The following is an 18,939-nucleotide window of genomic DNA, read 5'->3' on the forward strand; positions in this document are numbered from 1 at the left end:
GAGGTAACTAGCCTGTAAGTTTCAGGACCGAAAGTAACACAAGTCTAAAACAGACAGTTGTAATTCATCATCTTTTTAAAACCAGTTATGCAACTGTGTGTCCAAGAACACCAACACGGCAGGAGGCAAAGTGTTAAAACACTCCTCAAGCTTGGCAGCCGAGCTGCACCCAGGCCACAAAATAAAAGCATAACTTTGTGTAACTTCTCTGTCAGAGACTGAAAGGAGCGCAAGGCTGCAGTCCTGGACTCACACCACAACCTGAAGTGCCTGACAGCAGCTTGTGGTTTGTTTTACCTCTGATGTGGAGCAGAGACAATTCCCTCAGACCAGGAGCAGCAGTTGATCATTGACCTGTGCTAGCCTGGCAGCACCGTTATGTGGTCCTGCCCTACCACCCCAGCAAAGTCCTAAATATTTATGCTGCTTCTTTCTAACAAAACAAATAAACTGGATACAGAACAAAAATAAACTGGATACATAATAAACAAATTGGATACATTGTAGCAGATAATTCGTTTGCATATGAAAAAGCAAGCATCCCAACAGAACACACTGCAAAGAGGTGCTGAATTACCAGTCAATTAGTGATACCTACAATACAGCACTGTACATACAGGGACATGAGCACGCAACACCAACAGCTTGTGTCAGACTAATAATCATATGAAAGAAGCACCCAGGTGGCATGAATTACAACGACAGAGCCCACTTACTCTTAGCTTTCCTCTGCTTAAGATATTGGTCAGATGCTGTTTAGCTTCACCCAGTTTTGGCTCATTCTTCTCTGTCAGTGGAATGGAGTCCTTCAGTTTGGCAAAGTTATCCTTCAGACATTCTTCCAGCAGAGCCTCTGCAAGTAGCATATTCCCATAGTCCTCTGAAAGCACATACAAACAGACAAGAAACATTGCTTAGTGTCATACTGCTGATAAATAGCACTACAAAAACAAAACAGCACACAAATAGTAACTCAAATGAGGGTATAAAAAAGAACTCACAGATAGAAAAAAGTTCCATTAACTTCTAGCTACTGGAAACTACCTTTTCTGTGAAAAAAGGAGACGACATTTCCTTTTAACTTTAAAATTTTTCCTAACGAATCCTTTGATTCTTTGACGGCACAGTTAATTTTTGTTAGAACAGTTAAGAATTTTCATCACAAAACTCACTTTCAAAACTATAAGACTACTCTTTGCAAACATTTAAGTGCATGCTCTAGATTTATAAATGTACAGGCATGAAACGCATGCTTCGGACTACAGATAAGCCATGAATTTCACTGCAGAACAGTAACCACATCAGCAACTTTCAAGGTTTTTCCTGAAAGTTTACAAAAAAATAAAGAGAATTTAGACACATTCTACACATCCGTTACTAAAGACACACAAAGCTTGATCCAGTGACATAACACACCACATAAAACGCTTTCTACACTAAAATCCATTCCTGTTCACAGTTCCACAGAAGAGAAGCTCAGACTCAGGTAGTAGCACTGGATATGGCATGAAGCATCATGCAGTGCTGCAATCACCTGCCGGAAAAAAAAGTTTCATCTGCCAGCGCACTTGGAGTTCCTGTATGATGAGTCCAGCTCTGCAGTTCTTTTATTCATAAAAGTAGTACCTCAATCAGCTGACTAGTGAGTCAACCAGGGCAAGAAAATCTTCGTAAATTAAAGAGCCAAGCCCTACATTTCATGTATGCATCGTATTTCAAAGTCTAAAATTGTAGAATGCAGGAAACATGATAGTGTGTCTATTTCTAAAATATTTCTATATTTTCAGTCCATGGGACAACTTATCCCCACTTATTACCTATATGTTACATACAGCATTAAGAATCACCTTGGGGATGTGTTTTAGATTTCCTTTCTGAGGCTTAAGAGTTTAGTTGCCTATCAAATTATAACCACAGCTCTTCCTGCTCAATTGCAGATCTACAACTAACTTGCACAAACAAAATATAGGTACAAGAAATAGGCAATGTATATATTCAAGTATATTTTCCCCCAACCTCACATGCAACCATTTCTACACAACACTGAAGAGCTTTGAGGTAATCACTATTCTCTTAACCAAACTTAAGGACATACATAAGACCATGTACAATTAAGAAATAAACATACGGTCTCTCAAAGCTAATACTACTATTAAAAAAATCCCATCCAGACACACTGTTGTGTTTCTAGAAACACAAAACTGTTGCTAGTCCCTTGCTGGAAGAAAAGTTCTGTAGCAATAACAAAGCATTACTCTTTCATAACTAGCAAGCTATGATGACAGAGCTGCAATTTAATAAATAATGTTTTTACAGCAATCAGAATGTTGTTGTGCATGTTAATTACAAGTGACCAACTAATAGGAACTCTTCAACTATTAATGCCCCCAAACCGCATGATGATCTCCGCACCTGGGAAGCGCTGACTAAAGTTCAAAGTTCGGCTGTGTGGTTCTCAACACAGGGTTCGATCCGAGGCACGTATACACTTGGAAAGCCTCGTAAATAATGATGCATTAAGCTACCAACATCTCCTCAAGCTTCAATCAACGCTAGGGCCACATGCTAGAAACACTCCTCTGAAGAAGTGGGTTATTCATGAAATAGCTCCTTCGACTTCAGTGGCAGAGCCTCTTGTACCAATACAGTAGTGAGGATCAGGTCCTTTCACAACTTACTGCTGTTGACTACACAGAGTTTTATATTTCTAACTATTAGTTAGAAAGTTAGGCTGCCTCACTTCTTACAACCGATTTCATTTAAAAGGAAGCAAAGCAGTGTGCTGTAACAGGGGAAAAAGATAATACTACACTATTTATGAAATCTGTCTTGCATGTGAAAGGATGCTTGGATGAGCCCAAGCCTTTAAATAAAGCAGTTCCCTTCGGAAATGGAGGGAGGTAACGCAAGGGTACCCAGAATAGGATGGGGAGAGAGCAAAAGGGACTCGGCATCACACGCATCGAGATGTTGAAGAGGAACGTTTCCAAACAGGAAAGGTTTCGGTAGGTAGCCTGCCCGCAGCGCAGCCGAGGATGCTAAACCCAAGACACACACCGGGCGCAGCGGCACGGCACCGAGAAACCGCTGCCGCCCCTCGCTGCCGCCGACACCCCCAAGCACTGCGCTTCCCCTCGCAGCCCTGCGGACTCGGAAGCACTGACATGAGGAAACACAGCGTTATCTTCCCGAACGCCGCTTCCTGGGGCTCCCACCGCGGGGCCAGGGAGCCTACGGCAGACACCGGGCCACACCCCGCTCCCCCCGCCGGCACCTCCTTGCCCTCTCCCGCAACCCCGGGACGAGGGGCAGCCGCAGCTCCCGCCCGCATTAGGCTGCCGAGCTCCGGGAGGCGGCATGGAGGGACCATCCGCCTCACGCCCGGGCTTGGGTTGCGGTAACGGCGGCCGCTCTGCCCCGCTCCGCCCGCCCCCGCCGCCGCTTACCGGCGTCCTGCGCGCCGCCCGCCGCCTTGCGCGGGGGCCGAGCCGGCGGCAGTAGCTGCTGGGCCAGGTGCCGGAGCTGCGCCCACTGCCCCTCCGCCCGGCACCGCTCGATCTCCCCCTCCAGCTTCACGTGGGAGTGCAAGCCCCTGGCCGCCATCTTACTGCCGGGACCGCCCCGCCCCGCCCGGCGGCGGCGGCGCCTGGGAGGTGCGTGCGGCGGTGCGGGGCCGCGGGGCCGGGTGCCCGGCGGGACAGCAGCTCCTCCACACCCGAGCTGCCCCGGCGCCGCGACCGGCCACGGGTACGGCCCCCAGCCGGCTGCCCTCAGGCACCGCCGGTGAAGCCCCGGGGCTCCGGGCCTCGGCGGGAAGGACTAGGGGCGCTGCTCCCCGGCTAAACCCCAGGCCCCCGTCAGTAGCGACTTCGAACCCCCCGACGTGCGGTGAGAGGGGAGAGCGAGTGGAACAGGCTGTGAAGCACGGAGGGTGACGGCGGCGGGGCCGCGCCTCCCCTCGGCTCCGCCCGGGTGCACCCTTGCCGCGCACCCCCCGGGAGGAGCCGGCCCGGGCCGCACAGTGCCCGGTGCCCGGCGACGGGCGGGGCGATCCCCCGGCGGCTCCACGTGGAGCTCCCGGAGCGGTGACGCCGGTCCCGCCCGGCGGAGAAGCGCAGCCAATGGGCGGGCGGGGCGGGAGCGCGCGCGTCCGTCCGTGCGTGCGTGCGTGCGTGCGTGCGGCGGGTCGGGGGTGACGCCGGGGATGGTGGCCGTGCTGCGCGGCGCTCCGCTCCGCCGCTCCGACACACGGGGCACCGGCCCCGCGACCCGCGGTGCGTACCCTGGCGGCACCGGCCCCGCGGCGGTGTGCGCTGCGACCTGGGAGGGCGGGAGGTCAGCGCGGCGGCGGCGGCTGTCAGGGCCTTCCGCAGCGCTCCTGTGCGCTCCTGGGGCGCGCAGGAGGTGGCGGGCGGGACGGAGAAGCCGGGCCAGCAATCGCTGCTTTGCTCGCACCCCTGAAGTGCTTTAAGGAGTCGCTTGCCTGGGAAGCGAGCGCTGCGGTGGCTGCAATTACCTTTTCAAAGCTGTGTGTTATTTAGTGCGTGCAGGCTTAATAGATCCACTGATTTAAGGCAGCCTCTTTGGTACCGCAAGCGGCCTTTGCTGCCATGGCTGTGGGGCAGGCCTGCGCGAAGCTGGCGTGGTTGGTTAGAAGCTGTATGAAGACCCAGGCATGGCTAAAGAGTGCGCATCTGCTGCAGGAAAAAGAAAGTATTTCTCTGAAAGTTACTGCATACTTCTTTGAAATAGGGACACACAGAGATTCCTATTGGAGCTCTTTGGTTTTCTGCTTGCTAAGTGGTTGAAATAAAGCAAGCTCTTCTCTAGAACTCAGTGGGGTTATTTCTAAGCACTCAGTAAATCTGCTGAAAATAGAATTGCATTTTTCATCTGTTTTCTTTGGGGCGTGTGTGTAATGTTTTCCTTTCTGTAGGAGATCATGGTGGCCCAGAGGGGTTTTAGAATACGTTTGCTGTTCTCCGTTCTGGCTGCATTTGTCATCTCTGCCCTAGCTGAGGAACACGTAGGAGAGAGTCAACATGGAAATATTCGCCTTGATAAGAACTTGGTACAAGATAAAGAGTATGTGTTCTGTGTTAAAAAAATGTAAACTTTGCTTCTTAATGATTTGCTTATCTCCTAAGTCTTGTTATGTGAGTTGAGTGTAAGCCTAGGGCACCGTTTTTCCCAGGATCTTGTATGACTGGCTAGAGTTAGATGAGAGACATGTTTGTTCAGTAAGTTTGCAGAGATTCTAGACTTAGAAAGGTCTCTCTGGACCTTTTAGCCCTACTCATAAAGACTCTTTTACAGGAATCCTGCTCACCTAGACCAACATACTTTAGATAAAAATCATGTTCTGAACAGGTAGAGTGAGAGGGGATTTTTCTCATTTGCTTCTTCATACAGACAAAACAGTGGTAGAAGGAAATAAAAATCCCTAGAATACTGCATGTTTGACTGGGAAAGATCTTCCTCCGGTTGCTGCTGTTTGGAAGGCAGCTAGAGGAGATTCTGGGCACTGCTTCAGTTGTTTTGGTAACCTGCTAAGTAGGCCAGAAGAAATAGAAATAGCTATCTAAGGCATTAGAGGCCACTACAGCACCTGTAACAACCAACCTTTGTGCCCCCTTCATCTTAGTATAAAGCGGTAGCTTTCAGTTGTCCAGGGTGCTTTTAGAGATATGATGTTTCCTGTGTACCTGACTGACTGATCAAAGACTAAATTTGATGTAAACAGAGCATTAAATATTAACTGATGGCTGTGTTATGAGGTTTGTTTATTTTTTGTTCTTAGCCACATCATGGAACATTTGGAAGGTGTTATTGAGAAACCAGAATCTGAGATGTCTCCACAAGAACTGCAGCTTCATTACTTCAAAATGCATGATTATGATGGCAATAATTTGCTAGATGGGTTAGAGCTTGCTACTGCTATATCACATGTCCACAAAGAGGTAGGTGGAATTTTGTATTGGCATGTGTATTTGGAAACACTTCTGAGTCTCTAAAAGCAGTTTATAGTAGAACAGTTACAACACATCTTCAGTGCAGTTACAGTTTTGCCTGAAAATAAGGTTATTTCCCCCCTGATAATTTTGTTTTGATTTATGAATGTGCTAGCTTTATCACAGCTTTTCATGGCACATTGCAGTTTTCAAGAAGTCTCCGTTGTAGTTTCAACTTTAGAGTGAGGAAGGACTGTAGAGTGAACATGATTTGTCAGAGGGGATACTTTGGTGGGCAGGGATGGGGAGAAAGAAAAAATAATCCAAAATGGGATAATGCTCACAACGGCTTATAGAAATAGCATGTGATACGATGCTGTTTGAGATTCTAAGGCTGCTGGTTTTAACTCCAAACTGTTAAAGCTGTGCTTAGACAAACCATAAGCAACCTCTTGCAAAAAAATTAGTATTAGAAGAACCGATCATGGTCTGCCTTTGTTTTAAACATGAATTCTCTTTCCAGCTAGGAACATCTAAGGACAAGGTAGGAAGATACAATCATTAGGAAGACAAGACTGACACACCATCTTGTACTGACTTTTTGGAAGTTGCAATTCAGGCTAGCATAGCTTCCTGTTTACACCATTGACATCATTATACATTCTGCTATTCAGCTTCTAGAACTTTTGATTAAGAATGTTGACTGGATACAGAGTGCTTGTTCTGAAGCCCAGAGAACTTGGACTTCATAGGCCTGCCCCTGGTAAAAGTTGCTTATCCTGGTATAAATGATTACATAAAACTTGGTGTTGAATTAGGCACCAAACATGAATAGCTTAACAAAAAAACTAGTCAGTAATCTGTCACATGTGCCACTAGATTGGAAACAATGCTAAACTGTGCAATGTGGTTTTGTTTTTTGTAGGAAGGTGGTGAGCATACCCAGGCAATGAAAGAAGAGGAGCTGATTAGTCTAATAGATGATGTCTTACGAGATGATGACAAGAACAACGACGGATACATTGACTATGCAGAATTTGCAAAATCACTGGAATAGCCCTCCCCAAGCAGGGGGCTTGTTTCTCCTTCTAACTACATAGAAATGTGAACTAGTATAATGTGATTCATTACTGTCTCGTATCAACCTCTGTGCTGTGAGAAGGAGAGGTGGACCAGTTCCAGATGAATTTATTTGAAAGTTGTATGTGTTAAGAGACTGGCTAACTCAGAGCAAGAGCCATGTTTGACTTTGAACCTTGAAGCATCAACAGTACTTACATAGGGTACAACTGGCAAACTCTCAAGTAGTTGTGTATGAATACTAAGGAGACCACATACAATCTTAAGTTTATATTTTTGTGTCATTGGGTTATATAGTACTTTTTTGCTTACATCTTCCATTTAAACTTACGAAATGCCCAGTAAGCAAGAGAAGATTACTGCTTATGGCTGTATTTCAAGAACAAATGTTTTTACCTTCCCACTAATTTCAAATGAAATTTGCACATAAGTACAGGTGCTTGAAACAGCAATTTTAGAGGAAGAGTGTTTGAATGACATGGACTTTTAACACAGTCTTTGAAGAAATCTAGTATTTCTAAATACACGTACGTCCTAGCATAGCCTTATATTTCACATACAAATATATATATGTTTTTCAATTTCTTCTCAACCTTCACAGATTTACTTTTTATATCTTAATTTACTGATTTTTTTTTTCCCTCTACCTTCCATGGTGTTTTCTTAAAAAAAAAAAAAGTATTTTTATTACATTTATATGTTGTATTAATGCTGTATAGCATTTACTAGAGTAACTTCTGCTATCTCATTTTGAAGGTCACAGTAACAGTAAACCAGTTTAATACAAGAATTTCTGTTCAATTTGGTTTTTACAGTATTAGCCAGCAGGATAATGTAGGTGAGAAAGTAACGCTGCCTTGTTAAGGTTTAAGTTCATATTCCTTGACACTTAAATTATGGTATTAGTTTCAGGAGGTATTTCATAACTAAGAGTTCCAAGGTACTTGAGTGTTCGCGAATTAACTTGGTTCTAGGAATGTTTTCGCTGTCTTGATTCAATATTTGATAAACCAAGCAGTGTAAGGATATTGGGGAAGTGATGTATTGCTGTGTTATTGGTATTCGATGACTTTAAAACATAACCAAAATCTTAAATTGCATTCAATCATTATCCATTAATAGAAAATCTAAATGTTAGTGTATTTCTGTAATATGTATAAAGAGCTATTTTCTGTACAAAATTATTCTTATACAAAAGAAACACATTTGTAAAAGAAATTATTTCCTTTGTTTAAATGTTTGTGCAAAGACTCTTAAGTGTCAGACTTTTTTCTTGCACTAATTATTTATTTTGATACCTTTGGGTATCAGCATAACCTTTGGGGGCAGGGGTTATGCTGATTGTACAAGCAATAAAAATAAGTTGGGGTTCGTGCACTCTGGACCTAGACACACAAGGCTGGAAGTCCTAGCAAGGAATGTACCTGATTTTCTGATCTATTTTTAAGTCAGTCTCTGTTACTAGAAAGAAAGTTCTTTCTTTCAGTTTTTTGTTTTTGTTTTTTTTTTTTTTTTTAAATATCTCTTTTCAGGGTATTTAATCTGGAGTGAATGTTGAATCAGAAGAAAGTATAAAAAATGGTTGTGGGTAGGAGGGGAGAAGAGGTTAAGCTCCTCAGCTTTGAGCACTCAAAGCAGCTTGTCTGTAGACCTCCTGCCTCTTACATGCTTATTGCATAAGCCTCTGAGTTTTGGATTTATTTGGGATAAAAGAGCAAGACCAAGAAACTGACTTTTACGCACTTCTCCTAAAAGTCATGGTTGTCTTACCAAGCGCAGTCTGCGAACCTAGTCCAGCATCCACCTGTGGGGCACTTTCATACACATATGCTGTATTTATATACATGTTTATTAACTGGTATCCTATGATGTGGCAAGACATGCACCATAGAAGCTTTATATCAGAAACGATGATAAACACAGTTAATGTGAACATTGTTTACCAACTATTTTAAACTTGGTTTTAAGGGTTATGAAGTATGTATAAATAGAAAAATTACTTACTGAGAAAGGAGAGCAAGATTGTCACCTTGCATTTCATGATGCATGAAGAAAGACCAAAACAAAATTTGTTCTTTCTTGGAAAGAACAGTCCAAGAAATGCCACCCAACCTGAAACCTGCATCATCACATCTTTACTCAGCCTCCTAAACCAAATACACATACTTAGTTAAGTGCACTTAAAGATAAATGGTTTAACAGCTGTCTAGGGAGCTTTCTCAGTTACTAAGTAGCACAGTGCAAAATTGCTGAGAGCAATGGTGAGTCAGAATTTATTTTTTCAAATGTAACTAATCCTCTGCTAGTTGTAGCTCTTACAGCACCCTAAATACACTGGTACGGGTCATATATATATATATAGAGAAAGTATTTTCTATTTCATATATATACTATAGGAAATACATCTTTACAGCAGAAGTACTTATCAACTATAAAGCTGTTTTAGCTTCCACAGAACAGTACTATTTGCATTTCACTGATAATAACATAGCAGAAGGGTGTATGATTTACTGAATGTCAATTACATCCCTGGGAGAAACAGAAAATGGGGAGAACGCTCTTGTGTGCAATCTTCACCCCTTTCTAGACTATGATCCCAAGGGATGGGGGTTAGTTTTCCCCACTAGAGAACACCACATCTGGCCCTGCATTACTGTGTGCTATGTGCCCAGTTTAAAGTATCCAGATTATCTGCTTTTATCTCACAAAATAGTGCATAATCTAGCAGCTAAAGAAAATACTTAAACTGGTTCTTGATGCACTCCTAATTTGAGCAGGTTTTTATTAGTCATTCTAGGTCATAGTCTGTATATGAAGCAGAAAAATCAACTGCTTGCCCAGTGCCAGTCGATGCTGTTAATGACAAGAATGACTGCCCAGAATGTCCCAGCAACAGTTTTATCGGCATATCCACACAGACTTCGCTACGGTTTTTTTTGTTATTATATTAATCACCTATAGCCTCCAAATGTCTTAGATTCGTTAAGAAATGGTTACAGACTTACAAATCCTCATTTTGTCTAAAGTACTTTTTAATACTACAACTCAACAAGCAGAAGAGTGATTCAGGAAAAATGTCATAATCGATACAGCCACTAGATAGCGTTCTGACACTGCACATTCGTTCCCTGTGGTCTCTAACTAACCTGGAACTATGTCACTAACCTGCCTGATTACAAGCAAGGCTTGCTCCTTTGTCTTCCAATACCGCATTGCCAATACAATGCCCACAATTTTATTGGTTTACACCTGTCATAAAAATTGACCATACCTGAGGACTCGTTCCTGGTAATTTTCATTGTTTAGGGAATCCAAATTGACTTGAAGTGATAGTAAAGAAACTGGCATTATAATATTGTGAGTAAAAATAATTGTGCAACAGGAAGGCTTTCTAATAGAAGCACCAGGCTTGGCCTGACTTTCTTGACCATCTCTGGTTGACCTATCTACAGTTTTCTCAACCAACATTAAAGAATATTAGATGGTTTTAGGAGGACCTGAAGTCTTATAGGTTTTGCATTAGATGTCAGTAAGAGCTCCTGTTACTGTTATTGTAAGGCATAGGTCCAATGTGGTCTGATCAGCCATTTTTGTTTAAGGTGAAGCTTACTGGTCTTTTATTTCCTCTCCCCTATTACTGTCTGTCTGCCCACTGCACCATGGAACAGCTGCATAATGTTCTAAGGTTTTAGTAGACAAAATAGGGCAAGGGTCATTGCATACTTTAGTCTGGATTACTTACTATCAGAAGGAATTTGTGTTCTAGACATTTCATCTGCATAGATCTTCTGTGCACATTGAATGAGATCCATTATAAGGGCAGTTATTGCTGACTTACAGAAGGGTTCTCTGAAGTTACACTTCTCTTCCCATTCTTCGTGCTAAATTCTGAACAGTAGCCTAAGTCTTCAGGGCTAATACATACCGTAATTATCAGTACCTTCCTCAGCTGAGTGGCACTTTTACACATAGGTAGAGGGCAGTGTAACACATGATTCAAAGTCTGCTGCCAGATATGGCATTTTACAAGAAATCAGTACTGCACTGAACATAGTGTCAACCTCTGCCACTTGGTCTGAGTGACTGACAGCACTGGATTTCAAGAAGGCAGATATCAATAAACTCAGAGAATGGGTAGGAAAGCTCTCATAAGAGGCTAATCTAAGGGAAAAACAAATTATGGCCAGCTGTCAGTTCCTTCAAGAAATGCTAATAAGAAACTAAGTATAACCTCTGCCATCATAGAGGAAAGTACGGAAATTCAGCAGAAGTCAGCTAATTCGTAACCTTTTAATTGACTGCGAGCGTAAGAGAGAAATAAATCTGTAAAGTAGAAACTAGGTCAACTGGTTGAGAACCCAGCACAATACTCCATTAATGGGGGGACGGTGCAAGCAGTTCGTAAAGACAAAATGCGCAAGATGCAACTAGCAAAACTTAACAAAAGTAAAAGAAATTTTACAGCTATGGTGGTAAGAGAAAAACAAAGTGAAGTTTGGACCACTACTCAAAGATCAGGGGGGACCATCAGCAGGGGACATTAAGGAAGCCAAAGAGTTTAATGTTCTTTTTTTTTTCCTCCCTTTTTCATCAATCTTTAATAAAAAGGTCAACTGAAAGCAACTATTATCAGGAAAAAGGAGTAACATTTCAGCCTAAAGTATGCAAAACCTGCTTAGAGAGTAACCAGTTAAGTTAGATGTTTTCCAGTTGCCTGAGCCTGATCAGCTTCACTCTAGGAGTCTTAAAAGGAGGGTGGAATCACGGCTGCAGATGTCACATAGCTTGAATTTATTTATTTTACTTTTTGCAAGGCCCTTAGCAATACTTCCTATAATATCCTCATGAACAGGCCTAGTGAACTGTGCTCTAAATGAAACTGCTGTGGGAAGGGGCATGAGGTCAAGTCTAGTTGGATAACTGTCTCCACGGTGTAATTCCATCATAATCTCTCAAAATACACGTGTTTTGCAAGGAATTCTGTGGGCCTTGGTCCCATATCAAGTTTTATTTGATGTTCTTTCATTGAAGGCATAGAAGATGGAATATGAAGTATGACTATTAGACTTGAAGGTGGAGCAAGGAGAGACTGCAGATTTTATAGATGTTAAAAGATCAGAATTTAAAATGATCTTGATATATTTAGAGAAGTCATCTAAAATGGATGGAATCCGATAGTGCAAAATACCATGCTTACACAGAAATAGTAATCTGTTTTTGCGTAACTGTCCAGGTACCAGTCACGAGAAAAATCCAGGGACTGCAGTGGAGCAAGCTGAACATGAATGGCAAAGTCCTCAAGTTGGGATGTCTAAAGGGTCTTAAAGATGTCTGAAAGAGTCCATATGGGCTGAACCCCACTGTTAAAGATTCATCTGGAAGACCATGTCCTGTTTAGTGCACTGCACTTAAGAAAGATGTGAACTAGTTGGCAAGAGGCTAGAGGATATCAGCAAAAGTGGACAAAGGTCCAGAAAACATGAGGGAAGATTGAAAGAACTGCAGGGTTTTTGCTGAAGAAGTAACAGCTGAGAAGAAAGAAGGTTAATAGTCTTTAGCAAAAAGCTGTTGCAAAGAATAAGAAACTAATATGTTCTTGATGGAAAGATCAGGAAGAATAAAACATAAACCATAAATAAAGCATAAACCAATAAAGCATAAACCAAACCGCTTAGGAGATTTAGATTAGACCTTGGGCAAAACTTACCAACAATAAGTTACTGTGGCTTGGGGTCACATGATTGTAACTTGGTCTTGGATAGAAAAGTGGAGCTAATGACTTCCCCAAATCCCCTCCATGAAAACCCCTCTCTCAGTGACTATGACTGTCAGCATCTTTGTGGACTTGTATGGGGAGGAGAAATACCTTAAGGTGGGTTCCACAGCTGGGACCTGAACACAGAAACTGAACAGAGGAAGCCTGTGCTCAGCTCCAGGTCTCAGAGAAATCTTCTCCAAGATCACAAACCATCCTCCTCTCTCCCTGCTCTAAGCCTTTCCTCTTCTCCTTATCATCTCTGTAGACTCCTACTGAGCCAGCCATATTCCAGTTTTCTCCTAATCCGTCTAGATGTCGATTTTACATCTCCTTACCACCATAATCCATTTTCCCTCTTGAAAGCCCCTGAAAACTTGTTGGTCACCTCTGCCTTCCAGTCAGGCAGTTCTTTAGTCCCAGAAGACAATGGCTTTTCAGACAGTCCTGCTGCGCTCAGTGCCTGTGCTGCATGGCAGAGCAGTCTGCAAACAGCAATGTCCTGCTCAGTCCTGTCAGGGCATGCCCATGTCAATAGCATCTAAGTGCAAAACCCTACCAAGTTCCTACGAGCATGTTTCAAAATATGATTGTTAGGAGCCAGAAGTGGACATTTTATACAAGAATGAGGGGAAAAAGGCATATCCCTAACTGCAAGATAATGCTTTGCTTATGATGCAAGTCCTAGCTCCAAAGCACAGGGACACCAAAGCTGCTTCACAAAGAACAACAGTTAAAGACACTGTTAAGTCTTTAAAATGACGAAGTGAATTCCCAGCCCTGTTTTCAGCAAGTAGTCAACTGTATTTGTTGACACTGAGAGCATAGTGTAAGAGCATCCACACTGAGTCAAAACAAAGGTCCATCTAGCCCAAAAGCTTGCTTCAATTGGTGGCCAAGAACAGATGGTAATGGAATAATAAACAGAGCAAGCATGGTGTCATACTTCTCCTAGATGCACACACAGGCCTGAGCAATTTTATTTCAACAACAACAAAAACAACTGAAGTCAGGAGCTCAGAAAGATCAAGGCTTAAATGTTAGAGGCTTTCAACATTATTAACTAAAAACAAGGTCTCATGGGACATGGGCAATGTCCTCTGGTCAATGGCACATGCTGGGCAGACTTTACTGTTGACGTTGCTGTGCTATAACCCTCACTACAAGCTAAGGGAATGATGCAGTGAGCAAATAGTGATCCCAGGAGACCGCATTAATGCAGTGGTGTAGCACAACTATACTGCTTCCAGATGTCACATTCTTCTTAAAATGAGAGACTCTGAAAATTGTCTAATGAATCTGATTGCTCTGGTTTTGGTCACACTTCAAGAACCATCTTTAAAAATGACCCAATTATGAGAAAGCCCTAAGCACATATTTTGAAATAAATCCTCTTTCAGAACCTTATGCTTCAGAACTTATTTTGTCATAAAACCAGAAATAAGCCACAAAACATGTATGCTGAAAAATAATATTGACTTAAGTCTCGTCATGTGTGGCCCACAGCCATCAGAGACTGACATATTGGCACAAGTAATGACAGGTATGGTTTTTTTTTTTTTTGACCCAGGAAAGAGTACTGGGATGAGTACAATGAGGTTTGAATTTGCTGTTCCCTTTGGGAGAGGTCTCCAGGGACCGTGCAGAAGGGACTGTAAAGGCATGTTGCCAACCTCAGCATGGATTGCATGTAAATCAGGAAACACCCAGCTGAGAATTTTAGACAGCAGAACATGCAGATAGGACTAGTCTCAGGGAAGGAATATGTCTGTTTAGAATACATGCAGAGTTGTTTAGAAACCTTATATATGCCACCATAAATCTATGAGCACATTGGCACTGACTAGTTAAGATCTCCAAAGATCGCATAACACATATACGTACACACACTGAGGCAGGAACCACTTTCAGTAACCAAATAATTCTGTCACTAGACAGCCTAAAACCATTCAAAGGCACCATTTCTAGCCAAGACCAACAGATTTGATATATTTCTTGAATCTTTAGGCAAATGAATTTTCAGAATATGACAAGCCAAAAAGCCTTTAGGAAAATCTCCAAGCAGATGATCTCATTTTTTTAGCCATCATCTCTCTTAAACACCTTGACCAGTTTCCTTCAACTCTTCCAAAAAAAAGTGTCCCAGAATAAGATTAAGCCTGTGAAGTTGTAGGTGTATAGGGCTAATTTTGGCAAAGTGAGGAATAGGAATAAAATCAAGTTTATAATGGAAACATAAGGACATCTGCAGTTTACTGAATACTGTTCCGTGTGATCTATATAATGCAAGATCTTTCCATCGTAGCAAAAATATAAAGTGCTTTTATTACCATCTAGGGAAAAGACCACTTCCTCCATATGAAGTCCTACCTATGAGACAAAAAGACCTGGCAGGTCATGCAAGCATTTTTGCTCCCTCTCACTAAAATGTTTATAAGATCCAGATTCATTTCCTAAGGTCTGGCTGGAGGGTTTGTGCAGAGTATTACACCATGTTGGCAGTGCAGAATGATGACAATTTCTGACTGCAGATGTGCCTCTACCACAGACCTTATTAAAATTGCAGTATGGATTGACATATCCAACTAGCTTTAAATTAGGCAGCTAAGGTACTGCTAGCACCATGGCAATGCCATTACAGAACACAGCACAACTGCAAAACCCACTATAAAAGCAGAGCACAGTAAATGGTCAGATATTTTTTGCAGGCCATCCTGAACACTGTCTTCCTGGGATAATGATACTAAACGGACCTAAGCTATCTAGTTTAATAGGAATTCAGGTTTGTCAGAGCTCTAAAACATCTGAAGGCCCAGTAGTGTGGATAGTTAAATGAAAATATTCTGGGTGGTTATGAAGTCTGCCTCTAGATAATTCCTAGCCAATAGCTCCTACAATTCACATTGATGCCCAGTTTGGGAAAAAATAACACACACACAGAGTTTTTACTGAGATTTGGAAATTTTCTGAGTTGCGCAATGGTTAAGGAAAAACTCCTCCAGGGACCTTACACAAGCCTTCTCAGATTCCTGTGGCAGTTAGAGGTCCTTTCTAGAGGCTTGTAAAGCTCACTCTGATAAAAATATCTGTAGGGAAAGGGAAAGGGTTATACAGGCAGAGAGCACGTTTCCACCCAATGTGCAACCGAGCTGTCATTTGTGGATACTATTCCCAGAAATAGTGTGTTACTTTAGGTTTGATAACCCCCATCTCACTCCTGACCTGCATCCATGCCACTTGGTTCTGGTCATCACATGGCCTTCCAACACAACCATCTCACCTGTGGACAACTCAGTTCAGTCTGAAAGCTTTTCCTGTTGACCTCTCCAGTATTATTTTGAAATGCAGAGAAAAAAGCCTGATTCAGTGGACCAAATTAAAGTCATTCTAAAAGCCACCAAAGTGACTCATCTCTAGGAATGAGCAACTTCAGCCTCGTGTTCAGACCAGCAAGGATATCTGAAAAACTGCTCCTGAGCATCAGGATATGACAGGGAATGCTGGTGAGAAATATGACAACTGGACAGTAGTGGAGAAGGTAAAGGGCGAGCAAAGGAAAGCTATAAAGCCACCATACACACCCAAACCTGAGATGTGCTCAAACTTAAGCCATTAATGCCATTTTCCCGAATTGTGCTCCCTAGTAGCATAATCTTCGTCTGCTTAAAACAACTTCTGTCAAGAACATGGGCTACAGTATGGGACCAAATATGTCAGTGGACCAAAGTACAGCCTCAAAAGACATCAGCCATTATGGAGAAGGTTGAAACTGTCAACAATGTCTACCAAGTTGAGAGCCTTGGATGTGGAACCTCATATGCTCACACTTTATCTGCAGCTCCAACTTCAGCCTGAGCACCAACCACTGGGGAGCATCTAACTCCAAATGTTTTTCCTGCTCCCTCAAGAAATGAGAAATGTACAGTTACTCTCTCAAAATTTGTGTTGAAGTGACTTTTCAGTGACACATGAGATTGGAAATGCCATGACTATTCATCTAGGCATCAATACCACACACAGCACTTCAGTTTCTGGTGGCACATGGCATGGGAAATTTCAGCTCAAGCAGCTGAAGCCTGGCAAAATTATAAACAATCAGAAACAAGGCCTTCTAATGGAAACTGTTAGACAGCATTAGCTATTGGGCCACTGTCATCTTCTCAGCTAGAGAGTGATTTAATCTGTCAGTTATGTGAGCACTAGAAGTGATGAATAGGTCTTTGTATTCACTCACAGCAAATATGCACCCAATATGACATATGATGTGGGGGGTTTTTTTGTCCATAGTCCACTGGACCTGTAGAGGGCCATGAGTTCAGAAAGAGGGACTCCCAAGGTAGCTGACTAGTGGCCTTCATCACCAGCTTAACTTGTCCATCATTACCTACATGACTTAAAAGCCCCATGACAATAAATATGTTCAGTTTTCCTCTCAGTTTTAGCCATCTCTGATGGCCACATTTATAATCTGGGTGGCACAGGGCTCCTCTGCAGAGCTATGCCACTTTAACCTGGCAGGGCCATGCTAGTAGCTCAGAGTTTTAGGGTGACCACACTCCAAGAGGCACTCAGCTGTGCTGGCAGCATGGGGAGCAAAGCAGGGGCACAGGACTGACCAAGCCAAATGACTCCTTTGCAGAATGACTTCACGCTTTATTAGTGAGTGCACTTTTCTGACTCCTTTTGTTGCTGCAGCAGTACAAAAGGACCAGAACAGGGCCGGCAACTCATGTCATGTTTTTACCTGCTGTAACTGAAAGCAGAGTATGCTCTATCATATGTTACAATAAATAAATAAATATTTAAAGAAATCTGGTTACAGTTCTGCCAAGCTCTGGGGGACGCAGTGGTCCACTCTTCCCTGGCAGCTGTCTGGCCTTGAAATTGGATGAAAAGAGTCACAGGGGGACAAGAGTGAGGTTTACCATCTGGTCAAGGTCATTTATTAGCTTGGCTTTTCTAACCTTTGGGAAGCCAGTGGTAACTAGTCTTAAGCCAAACTCCTTCATTGCCATTGGTAAAAATGCTAATGCTCAACAATTCGAGTGAAATGAGATGATTGTAAAGCTTCCAAGGATATTTCCAAATGCCAGCCAGAAACTGTCTGAAAAGTCTCAGGTTAAGACAGATTACTACATACTACCTCTACAACCCCTCCTCCCAGTACAGGTACAGCTTTTGAACTAGTCTGTGTTGTAACTGGTGTGAAAAACTGGAGTATATCACTGGCCACACTTCAACACATTCCATTTCGTTTTGGCACCACCCCCAAAGATTATTTCTGTTGTTCAGATGAATATGGTCTATTTATTTTTTTCTCTTATTCTTGTGATCAGTTATTTCTTAGCATTTAATCCCAGTGTGGACAAGGTGCTCAGACTTTGTCATCTCAAGGAGACCTTAAACAGTATGGATGATGTTTTTCCTCTCTCTTTTCACTTACTGAGCTACTCTTAAACATACATACGCTTGACTCTTAAGGGTTAGCTGATCCTGGGAGGAAGCACAGCAGAGAAGAGATCAGTGTGAGTGACTGGGGATGGTGGTATAGGATTTAGAAAGGATGGGGCACAGCTGCCTCCACCAGATCTGTGCTGGGGAATTAACATATTTTGTGCCACAGCACAAAGACTTGATTCCCTGCTGTGCTGCTGGGTTGTCCTGTCCTAGCAGAGCATGATGCTACCAGTGGGCCACAAACAGAGAAAGTGGGGGAATCTTTCCTTTCCCCATTTTCCTGCAGGTCAGACCTAGGTTTCTGGAGACCACCTTTCCTCCATCCTCAGTGAGCAGCTGGACGGACAGCCCCATCAATCTTTGCTTTGGAGTACCATGAAGGTTTGAATGGTGGTGTCCATCACTACCAGAAAGCAAGCCATGCCCCCAGGAGCAGGACTGTCAGGGCTGCCTCCTCAATTTTATCTTATCTGGCCATTGCAAAAGAACCTGTTGAAGTGCTGGCAAGCTGTGAACTCTGAGTAGGCATTTAAATCCATCTCTGTTCAACGAAATGACAGGAATGAAGTGCTTAGAGCTAAGTGTGTGCTTAAGTGCTTCACTGAAAGGCATAAACCTTAAACTGAGACAGTTGTCAGAGGATGGGAGATAAGGGGAGAAGGGAGCATTCACCTACAGCCATTATGTCTGAAGGCA

General features: G+C 42.9%; 2 protein-coding genes across 7 annotated transcripts in view; one reads left to right on the top strand and one right to left on the bottom strand.

Moving 5' to 3' along the window:
- TTC7A (tetratricopeptide repeat domain 7A) overlaps positions 1-3,700 on the bottom strand; it is a 171,408-nt gene extending 167,708 nt beyond the window's left edge. The window contains exons 1-2 of one of the 4 annotated variants that reach the window (XM_030498813.1): positions 3,447-3,700; positions 717-880 (exon numbers count right to left, since the gene is read on the bottom strand). In XM_030498813.1, coding sequence (XP_030354673.1) covers positions 717-880; positions 3,447-3,603 — 321 coding nt within the window. In that variant the 5' untranslated portion in view covers positions 3,604-3,700. The remainder of the gene's footprint in view (positions 1-716; positions 881-3,446) is intronic. The other 3 variants (XM_030498811.1, XM_030498812.1, XM_030498814.1) reach the window with 3 other exon arrangements.
- Positions 3,618-8,281, top strand: MCFD2 (multiple coagulation factor deficiency 2, ER cargo receptor complex subunit). Of its 3 annotated transcripts, none has more exons than XM_030498817.1 (4): positions 3,618-3,888; positions 4,937-5,085; positions 5,801-5,960; positions 6,877-8,281. In XM_030498817.1, exons 2-4 carry the CDS (start codon positions 4,943-4,945, stop codon positions 7,006-7,008), a joined length of 435 nt encoding a protein of 144 aa, XP_030354677.1. In that variant the 5' UTR covers positions 3,618-3,888; positions 4,937-4,942; the 3' UTR covers positions 7,009-8,281. The 3 variants fall into 3 exon arrangements, with proteins under 3 accessions (XP_030354677.1, XP_030354675.1, XP_030354676.1); XM_030498815.1 differs by lacking the exon at positions 3,618-3,888 and adding an exon at positions 4,159-4,274; XM_030498816.1 differs by lacking the exon at positions 3,618-3,888 and adding an exon at positions 4,181-4,274 and having other exon boundaries at positions 4,940-5,085.
- The last annotated feature ends 10,658 nt before the right edge of the window (positions 8,282-18,939 follow it).

Source organism: Strigops habroptila, chromosome 10 (genome assembly GCF_004027225.2).
Source record: "Strigops habroptila isolate Jane chromosome 10, bStrHab1.2.pri, whole genome shotgun sequence".
Classification (NCBI taxonomy): Eukaryota; Metazoa; Chordata; class Aves; order Psittaciformes; family Psittacidae; genus Strigops; species Strigops habroptila.

Coding starts and splice junctions, on each gene's coding strand:
- MCFD2 (XM_030498817.1), top strand. CDS start 4,943: ATGGTGGCCCAGAGGGGTTTTAGAATACGTTTGCTGTTCTCCGTTCTG. Junction 5,086..5,800: donor AACTTGGTACAAGATAAAGA/GTATGTGTTCTG, acceptor TTTTGTTCTTAG/CCACATCATGGAACATTTGG. Junction 5,961..6,876: donor TATCACATGTCCACAAAGAG/GTAGGTGGAATT, acceptor TGTTTTTTGTAG/GAAGGTGGTGAGCATACCCA.